Source organism: Limulus polyphemus, unplaced genomic scaffold (genome assembly GCF_000517525.1).
Source record: "Limulus polyphemus unplaced genomic scaffold, Limulus_polyphemus-2.1.2 Scaffold11250, whole genome shotgun sequence".
NCBI classification, from domain to species: domain Eukaryota; kingdom Metazoa; phylum Arthropoda; class Merostomata; order Xiphosura; family Limulidae; genus Limulus; species Limulus polyphemus.
The window spans coordinates 387-11744 of record NW_013676860.1 but is presented as its reverse complement, the minus strand read 5'-3'; the positions used below and the strand labels follow the sequence as shown (position 1 = coordinate 11744).

At 31.9% G+C, this 11358-nt stretch overlaps 1 protein-coding gene across 1 annotated transcript; it reads left to right on the top strand.

The window, feature by feature from the left end:
* The first annotated feature begins 2092 nt into the window (after positions 1 to 2092).
* Positions 2093 to 2848, top strand: LOC106476692. The gene has a single exon (XM_013937326.2). It carries the CDS (start codon positions 2150 to 2152, stop codon positions 2714 to 2716), a length of 567 nt encoding a protein of 188 aa, XP_013792780.1. The 5' UTR covers positions 2093 to 2149; the 3' UTR covers positions 2717 to 2848.
* The last annotated feature ends 8510 nt before the right edge of the window (positions 2849 to 11358 follow it).

The following is an 11358-nucleotide window of genomic DNA, read 5'->3' as shown; positions in this document are numbered from 1 at the left end:
CTCAACATTCTGTTTCCACGATATATTACTTCACATGTTTACCGATACTTTCTGAAGTACATTCTCAACATTCTGTTTCCACGATATATTACTTCACATGTTTACCGATACTTTCTGAAGTACATTCTCAACATTCTGTTTCCACGATATATTACTTCACATGTTTACCGATACTTTCTGAAGTACATAAATGACATTCTGTTTCCACGAGATATTACTTCACATGTTTACCGATACTTTCTGAAGTACATTAACAACATTCTGTTTCCACGAGATATTAGATCACATGTTTACCGATACTTTCTGAAGTACATTAACAACATTCTGTTTCCACGAGATATGACTTCACATGTTTACCGATACTTCCTGAAGTACATTAACAACATTCTGTTATTTGTTTCATAAATTAATTTTTAAATTATACTAAAGAAGACTGGTGGTTAGGGCGCTCGATTCGTGAGTTCAAACCTCCGTCACCGAACATGCTCGTCCTATACGGTTGCAGACTGGGCCAGCCACCCTGGTATAAAAAAATCTTGACTTACAAAAACACCGGCCAATCCCAGACTATTTCGGATTAAGGAGAAGAAAAAGATTGGTAGTAATTAAAATATTTAAAACTTTACTCCGTGTTCAGGTTTTAACCAATATATACTGAAAAAAGTTCTGGTGTCTATTAAAACATGTTACAATCAGTAAAGAAAACAAGTAACAGAGTTGAACTAAACGATTTCGTTCATTTACCGATATAGATAAGTTTATATTTATAAGGAATTAAATGGTTTGAATCGTCATCTTTGAAAACTAAGTTAGATTATAAGAAGAATAATATACCTCCAGTTGTTACCCATATCGACACCAAAAGAATCAGAACACTGAAACACCTCATGATAACCAATATTCTTCAGTTGATTGATATCTGAAAACAAAAAATTATGAATTATCACGTCTTACATTGTTTGAGTGAATGAATAATGTCCAGTACATTTGTCATATAAAGCCTATAGAACTTGGTTCCATACTTCAAGCAGCATTATGTATTAGTGTTTTATGAAGCATAAAAAATCAAATATGAATGAATTATTTTATAATGTTTCGTTTTTGAAGACTGAATTTGAAAAATTTCTCCTACGGTATTTATTTGATTACTATAAAGAAAGTTAACTCACTTCGTTACTGGGTAAAGATATTACGTTAATAACTCTAAATTTGTTAATTTCGATGAATTTAAACTCATGCTGAAGTAGTATACAAAACATTTCGTTAAAGTACTGGTTGGATAAAAACCATAAAATTCTGCGGATTGATCACTTGAACTAGTTTGTCTCAAGCTGTATTGTTTTTAACCCGTTTACAATCTGTAATTTTGAATAATATATTACACTGAATGTAAAATATATCCAATCAAACATGTTGAAACTAAATAGGAGAAAAATCACTTAGGAAGTATCTATAATTTATAATAATAGACACTTTAAGGTTGAGTTGAAACAACACCCAATTCGTACCTACAACTGTACAGTTTATGACAGATAAATAAGTCATATACCATATCATAAAACGTTTTATATTTAGAGGAAAATCACTTAGTTTTTCTTGTGCTAAGATCTGTTTAACTTTTATAGTTATAAAGCCATGAGTTTGTGAATTTTTTTACTTATATGAAATAATATATTGTATGTTACCTGACTCATTGTCCCACTTAAAATGCTAAAATGTGGGGTTTGATTCTCGCTGTAAAAAGCAGATAGCCCACTGTGGCTTTGCTCTATAACAAACAAAGAGACGTCCTTATATTAGATATTTCCCACAAGCCCAAAATTCTCAAGGGCTGGTAGGTAGTCCGAGGGTTATGAAAAGTTAGTCTGTTAAAGAAAATTTTCAATTTCAATATAAATTAAATGTCATGATAAAATTTTGTTACACGTTATTTTATAGCAATAAATATAAAAATGTGTGTGTGTATTATAACAAAGCCACATTGGGCTATCTGCTGTGTTCCACAGCAGGAAATCCAAACCTAGGTTTTAGCTTTGCAAGTTCATAGACTTACCGCTGTCACGCCTGTGGATAATAATAAAAAAGTAATAATAATTATAATAGTAATAACTGCTTTTCTTCTGTAGATGTCGCCAGGACGACTGGAAATATGAATGACTACATCGACAAAGTTCTACAAAACCTTAAACAAAATCCTGAATATGTTTCCAAAATTGATCCTCTTATTGTCGGAACTGCTGTAGATGAAGGCAAATTCCGAGCTACTGATGTTGTCGTCAGAGGTCTCTCAAGTATTGGACGGCGAGGTGACGTAACACTAACAAATGATGAAGCCAATCAAAAAGTTGTTTTAAATGCGAACGTTGGAGTGTCAGGCGTTAGTGCCAGTGGTAAATATAGATACAGGCAAAACAGACTTATTAAGCTAAAGGGAAGTTTTCAAGCTAGAGTGAACGAAGTAGCTATACAAATCATTCTGTCAGCTCCTTTGAACGGTGGCCAGGTGACCTTGGTTTCAGCAAAAGTTACTCGGTTTGATGGATTTAAGATAACGAAGGTGTCTGGAGCTTCATTTCTTTTCGACTGGATTTTAAAATATGCTGCTAATAAAATTGCACAGAAATCAAAAGAGAAAATCGTTTCTGGCATGGAGAGTTCTCTACAGAGATATCTTAAAGATGCCTTAGCGAAAGTTACCTTCCCAGGAAGTGTCTAAATGTTGTTTTGAGAAACACAGATTTGTTTCTAATGTTAAGCAAACATTTCTGAATTAAATTAGTAAAGTACAAATACATTTCTTGAGATTGTTGTATAAATTTAAATAAAATATTTCATGAGAGACTGTAAAGATTTTTCTTCTCAGTGACATCTTTTCTAAGTACTTCAATGAAAGACCAAAAATATTTTTTTTTATTTTAAAAACCTTTTCTGAATTTACAATTTTCTGTTATTTAATTTTTAGTTAAAATGTAATTTTACAGAACAGTGTAGTAAACTTGTAAATGAAACAGATTCACTTTCTTACCAATTTGGATTTGTTATTACAAAATGATCTACAATTTTTCACATATCCATACATAATAATGCAATATCTTTGGGCTGATATTGATATCATCTCCTTTTTCAATTTCTTCATAATCTTCAACTTAATGGTAATATTAAAGCATCACGGACACAGATTTAGTACATAAATTCAAAATATTATTAGTACACTTTATAATAAACAAATAATTCAAACATATCAATATTCATTTTAATATTTCGTTCACAAATCATAAATCATATTTCCATATATTTTACATTTTCAAATTCTTTCACTTATATATTGTGAATGTGAAACGATAGTATGATATATTATCTTTTACTCTCCCTCACCAAAAACATCAACCAATTTTTAACAATAACATAACTTTCCTATGATCAATTATTGACTCTCATATTCTGTTCTAACTTAGACTGCACCAGCTGTACTGGCAGGTGAAATTCATGACATTCATTTAGGAGATTTCATTTTTAAAATACAGCAATCTTATCTCTTTCATAGTACAAAAACCAAACCTACCTTTCATTATTTTGCAAATATACTTGCGACAGTTCTCAAAATCAGTAATATAAAAGTTACTTTTTATAATCCACTTAGTTTATAAAATACTGGATTATTTAGCTATTGTCTCATTTAAAATATTTTTTTTTAATTTTGTATACTTCAACGTTATAAACATATTATTAGTTGTTTATTTTGTTCAATATGTAAGATTATACATTTTTAATATAGTTTATAAACGAAAAACTATTAATGTACAATTCTTTACAATAGAAACATTTTATGCCCACTTGTCAGTAAGATTAAACTATGCCTGACATAAAGCAAACAGTCAAAGTTCAAACAGGGCCAGTCCTGAGGGATGAGTTGACCAATTGAAATTTAGAAATTTACCATTAGGGTAATGACTGGTACAAAACAAAATGTCAAACTAGATTCAGTCATTTGTATATAAACTTCAGTAAAATCAGATTACAACCTCTTTGATTTCAGTGCTTATGCATTAGTAGTTAACATGGGACTCTGGAAGCAAAAGTAAACATGTACTGCCAAAGGGAATAAGAGTAATTGAATCTGGCAGTCCCCTTAGAGTATAAGGGTTGGAAGATTTAATTAACGTAATTAAATATATATCCACATTAATTAATTCACTTTTTTCTAACATCTACATATTAATTATTCAGTTAAGTAACTAACCTTTAATTGATAAAACAGTAATTAGTTATAAATTAGTCATCCAATTAATTAATTAACCATTCATTAATAAAAATTAATTAGATATTAATTCTCATTTCCATAGTATGTAATAATTACAGGAAGTGATACCAGTTATTGACAATAATTATAGGCTCACATAAATCAATCATATCTAATTATAGTGTGTAGTAACAGGTTGTCATGCTCACTAGTGGCATAGCAGTATGTCTGCGGACTTATAATGCTAGAAACCAGGTTTCGATAATAGTGATGAGCAGAGCACAGATAGCCCTTTGCGTAGCCTTCTGCTTAACTTCAAACAAGCAAACAGATTCTCATTAAACGACGCTAATTATCGACAATAATTTTAGCATGGTTTGAGTTTTGCATGAACCAATCATAACTAATTATGATCCTCATGACTTGATGCCAGTTATTGAAAATAATGTGAGATAATTATATTTTGAAAATCTTAAGGCATGATTATAGTGTATTATAGTGAAACAACAGTTGTGTATGTAATGAGAAAAAAGGAAGATGATCATACAGAATAAAAGCTGACATGACGTTGTCAGCTTCCCATGGGAGAGGTATAAAAAGTTCAACAGAGAGCTAACTTCGTATATTTTCTACATTATGGAACAAACAAAGGTAAGATTAGTCTTTATTAATAAATATTCTGTTCTCATCACTGTTAATTCTGTTGTTTTACACATATTCAATTCTTATTGTTAATAAATAACTATATTAATTGTGGCTAATACATGTTTCAATTTCATTACTATTTTTTTAACAGGCATCTAATAAACTTCTCTGCTACTACATGATGCAACAAATCATTAATCATATCTTCTATGGAAATAAGTCAGAGTTCTCTAGAAACGAAATATTTATCCGACGATAGAAAAGCTGGGGTAAGTGTTTTTCCTAATAGTGTTAATGAATGACGTGTTAATTTTGACGCATTCGATTAAATAAGACTACATTTCTTTTATTTTCTTTAACATACATCTTGTAAACGTCCCCGAGCAGATGTATTTAATATCTTCAAAACTTTATCAAAACATGTCAAAGAATATATTGCCATGTCTACGATTTTTCAAGTAGCCTTTAAAGAAGACTCATACGGGCAGCCTCTCACAAATATTCTAAATTCGTTTAATTAATTATAATATTCTGGACATCCTTTAAAATCCAAAGGTAATGTAAGAGTCAGAATATTTTCTACACAGTTATATAAACCTACTAACACATGTTTAAAAGACAATGATTTGGTTTCACTCGACATGGTACTTGATTAGAGTGAATAAGGGTTAACATTAAATTATTCATACAATATTGAGGTCACAGCTTTACAAATACCTGTAGGTAGAAGTTGATATCACTAATATTAAGACTAATATGGCTAACGATCTCAGAGGTTCGTGTAATGTTCCAATTGGTCTTTGTGGAATAATATGGCTAATGATCTCAAAGGTTCCTGTAATGTTCCAATTGGTCTTTGTGGAATAATATGGCTAACGATCTCAAAGGTTCCTGTAATGTTCCAATTGGTCTTTGTGGAATAATATGGCTAACGATCTCAAAGGTTCCTGTAATGTTTCAATTGGTCTTTGTGGAATAATATGGCTAACGATCTCAAAGGTTCCTGTAATGTTCCAATTGGTCTTTGTGGAATAATATGGCTAATGATCTCAAAGGTTCCTGTAATGTTGCAATTAGTATTTGTGGAATAATATGGCTAACGATCTCAAAGGTTCCTGTAATGTTCCAATTGGACTTTGTGGAATAATATGGCTAACGATCTCAAAGGTTCCTGTAATGTTCCAGTTGGTCCTTGTGGAATAATATGGCTAACGATCTCAAAGGTTCCTGTAATGTTCCAGTTGGTCCTTGTGGAATAGAAGAGAAGAATGTTTGAACGTCACCTAAAAGTTCAAACACACTTTGGATAATTTCAATAGAATTATCTACAAAGGACCATAATATCCTGAAAAAATTTTCGTTTGGTCTCATGATAACCATTTCAACGTTATAACATCAATGAAGGGTTTTCTCGGTGTCTCCTATTACTGTTCTGATTGTGATAAGTGTTTAGTAATTTAATTATAGATTATTGTACAAGTTTGTTACTGTGAAGGCTGCATAAACAATCAATCCTTCGTATAGAAGACGAAGACTGCAGTTATTAAAACAAAATATTAACCGTTTGCTGAACTCAAACACTTCCATTGAGTTTCTGTTGTACTAAATATGAAAATTAACAAAATTCTGATGTTTCACCTGTGATTTGCCTTCAATTGTTCTTCGAAAGTAGCCTGAAATCTAAGTTTTGACTTTGTCCTAACACTTTTGCACAGTACTGTATATTGACTTTATATCTCAGTATTCATGGAGAAACAGATATTGTGAGTACTCTATTGGACATCCCGTAATCATTACAATAAAATTATTTAGGTTTTGTAAAATTTTAGCAGAAGGAAACTCTATCTTCCTGTTTTACTTCTGAGAAGCAACGGTAAATTAACTTTTCCTCTCTGTCACACGTGTGTTAGTTTAAGAATACCACTCCTGTGTAATCACTTGGATGATGAGAGAGCTTTTATCAGCACATGGGTTACTAAAGATGTGAAAAAAGCATTCAAGTGTGTTTATAAGATAATACAAATTTATGAAATTTGTCATTTTTCTTAAAAATTTAGCAATCTTTTTAAAGATTATATTGATGTGTTTTTGAAAATACACAGGAAAATTTAGGATGGCCTTTTCACTGCATTACATCAGAGGCAAAACAGGAATATATTGAAATGTGCGCTGAATAGAAAGGTGTGCAACTGACCCACTGAAAATAAAGGTTAATCCAAGCAGAAGGTTGGTTGTGACATTTTCTTTACTCTTTCTGGGGTCGTTGGAGTATATCCGAGATCTAATCGCAACTGACCTACATGTATGTAACATATGTTAAACAGTATTACTCTTTAATGAATGATAACACCAACATTGTAACAGATGTTACACAAGTTAACGACGAAGTAAACTGATCTTTATTGTAAACATAAGCACGAGTACGTACCTCAGAAAGATCAAACTTACATCTTCCTAGTGACTTTCACGTCTGCTCAAGCTCGTCTGAAATTGTACTGTGCACTAGAGACATTAGGCCCATCTGTACTGTAATACGACACAGACAGTATTGTGTATATTTCAGATGGAACAAATGATCCACTTCTAGGTGATTATCCTGAGGAATTTATAGATGAGCTCAGTGGACATTACAGTACCTCGTGGGTCAGAGGTGGACCTAAGAACTATGGATATTCACGTGAAGATGGAAAGTCCTGTTCTAAGATCAGAGTATTTACTCTCAATTTTATCAATTGTGAGAAGTTAAACTTTTCTTCAATGAAGAGTACAGTATTGGATACTTTTAATTCTCCTCAGCATGCCATTACAATAACGAATAACAAGAAAATATGTCGGGATAGGAAAACACTAACTATAATTAATAACCACAAAGGCACAAAATACCCCCCTGTCTACAGCAAAAGACATGTTGTAATATACTTTAATACCCTACCATATGGTTATTAAATTATTTATTTTTCTTTGTGAGAGGTTGGTCCTGTGTATATATAACAAATCATTGCATATAATATCATTGTAGTTTAAGATGGATTACGATTTACAACACCATTTTACTTGCTTAGTGTTAGATCTAACTGGAAGCAATAAAACTCAATTTCTTAGCAATATGTTATAACATTCTTGTGATATTTTTTTTCCTACTCCAGAAAACACTGTATGGCTTTATAATAAATTTCAATAGTTGATACTAACATCCGTTTTGACAAAACCTTAAATGAACAATTACAACTGGAAAAGCCAAATCATTTTATAATTGACGATCTTATGAATGAAAGTGGCGAAAATAAGTGAGTGTCTCAAAATTTTACACGTGGAAGGTTCCGTTTTATATTGTACAAAATATCATCAGGGTGGAGGAATACGTAACATCAGTTTAAATTATCAATAAATTATCTTGTTAATGAATGGAAGGAACAAGTCTTACTTGAATATTTTAGTGAACGAAACTTTCTGACATGGGTCAAACATAATGAAGAAGCTTATGCTTATGAAGATGGAACTTGACAACTGTTTGGATATCTAATCATTGATTTGAAACTGCAAACTCCTGACCAATTACGTTTAAGAACTAGTTTATTTCCAGGAGATGATATTGTAGTGTACATGGTCAAGTGATATATCTCCATACATCATGCTGCCTTCTGGGATATTGAAGGATTTTATCTGAAGGATGGTCCATATATTATTAAAGAACTAACATTCAAATGTTTTGTTTATGGTTATAATGGTGTGTTTTTCTTTAAACAACCATTTTCGAAGCAATTTCTTTCATATGCAGACCACCACCAGTGTTAATGGGTGACTCGATACATCTACCACATCCCCTGAAAAAGTGGAATCATTGAGTGTCCTTATTTTTTGGAATACAGTTAGTTGGTTAAGACGGAACTTTTCAGCTATTTTCACCAAGAGGAGTGAAAAAACCGAACTGTTAAATTCACTTCCAAATTCCCTGTTATAATTTGGAGTAATTTCTTTGTCCCAGGGCTAATCAAGTTCTTAAATCAACTCTAACCCTGTCCAATTCATGAAATAAGTTATTATTGCAGTGTTACAAAACATGATGTTTTAATTAAATGGATTGTAAATGATTTGTGTAAATAGACCGATTTATATGTTGTTCAGTTATTCATGATGACACCAAGAGTTAAACAACACCAGGAATTGTTCCGAGCATTAACTAAAGGTACACATAAACAAATTAAAGGTAAAATCAACAGAGCTAAAAATGGGAAAAGTATCAACGTTTTACAGGTATAAGTCACTATATATTCGTGCTTTATATCGTACACAATCTATTTCACAGGGTAAAGAACTGTGTAATATTAGTATAATCTCCTTTCATTTATTCATCATGACACTTAGAGTTAAACAACATCAAGAGTTGCTACGTGCATTATCAAAACCAACACATAAACAGATTAAACGAATAACTGCAGGAACTAAAAATGAATTTATCGTGTAGATTTGTGAATGATCTTTAAATGTTTTAAAGATGTAACATTCCCATGACGAACATACAAAATCAGAAACTTAGACAATACAGGTCATTATTGAGAGAGTTGGTTGTCAATAAAACACCAGTTAAATAGAAAAGTAACTTGCTAACACAGAAAGGAGGGTTTTTACCATTGGTCACGTGTGAAAGATTTCATATCTTTAGCTATACAATCTAAAAACTTCATCAACTGATCTTTTATAAACTTTGGGCTGATAAAGTGAGTGTACCAGTTCTCTAGGAACGAGACCCATTCGTTCGTTTTGTGTGTTACATATTTTGAAAATTCCAACCGTTTTTTCCACTAGCCAAACCACCAAATAATGAAATTATTGGTGCTACGTCGAAATTTAATTTTTGTGGGTGGTTTGTAGAGCGTTTTCACATCACAATCTTATTAGAGTGACTAACGTCTATCGTCTTGTTATTTTAGATAATGTTGAACCAGAAGATTAATAAATTCTGTTCCAGCATAAGTTTGAAGTTTACAATGTTTTCTACCTTGTTTTATAATTTGCCTTTAAGAGTGTCGCTCTTTTATTATTTTTGAGCAGAACAACAACCCATGCATATCTAGAAAACACGTCGATACACATCAACAAATACTTAAACTGATTGTTATAGTGACCCGAGTTAGATAGACCCACTGTATCAGCTTGCAACTGTTCATCAATACAATAAATAATCATTCTTACAGGTTTGTGTAACGTATATGTATCTTGACTTCTTAACCAGTCCTTGACTTGATTTAGACTGAAGGGTTTACCTAATGCTTTCACTGACCGTATAAAGGCTGTGCTACATTGTAACTAGCAGGATGTGTAATATCATAATAAATAGATTGTAGAGTTTTATCCATTAGACATCATCTACTACATCTGATTAGACTGAACCAACGTTTTCCATTTGATTTACTCTGAATACTATATCTAGCAGTAGTTATAATTTGACCTTTACAGCAGGCAATATTAAACCCTAGATGGTTAACAGGATTCAACGGTTGACAACAGCCAATGACGATAATCAAGAAATGAATGGTTATATAATACAATTTTCTTTTATTAAAAATGAGTCCATTTAGATACAGTTCATTTGGGTCGTTTAACAGTGCAATCTTCATGTATCATATACGTCCATCTTTCTACATTTCCATATATGATATTTTTCTGCAATTTTTTTTTCCATCCAATAGGGTTACAATTCTTCCGTTTCCATTATGTTACTGTTCAGGACAGATCTTCCATTAATCACTACCTCTTCTCAATCATTCAGTGTTACATCTACATTTGAATGTATTAAGTTTAATAGTGTTTAAGCTTTCTTTATATATTTTACAGATATACTGTCGATTTGTAAATATTCGTGAATTGGCGATTCCATTTTAATAGGTTCCATGATTTGTGATTGAAAGATTTCAGGACGTTGTTGCAACTGATTTGACATGTTAGCTTAATCATCTACACTCCAAGTCTTTACTACTTTGAATTAGTAAAGCGAAACATCGATTTAAGAAAGGCCTGGCTGGACATTTACAATTCACAATGCCTGGCTGGACATTTACAATTCACAAGAGACTGGGGAGAAATCCCCCAGTGTACAAATTGCAAGACTATCATGGAGAAAAACTAGATGGAACATTTTATGGATCTGAATTCCAATGTGTAATCCCCCAACGATGTCTTTGGTATGGAAGAAATATTATGCACAAACTATGAAAGGGTAAAAACAAACAGTATATCATTAAATGGAAAGGATATCAACAGTATATCATTAAATGGAACGTATATCCAGATAATAGCTGGATCATTCAAGCTGTTCCCAACCATCATAAAATGTTATGTATAATTCCACTACTCACCATTAGGCATAGATCAGTTGTACATGACAGTAACTAACAATAGTTCTAGGAAATATTTTGTCAAAAATACTTTGACGAATTATCTGACACATCTCACACCTACTTTCTCTCCCTCCT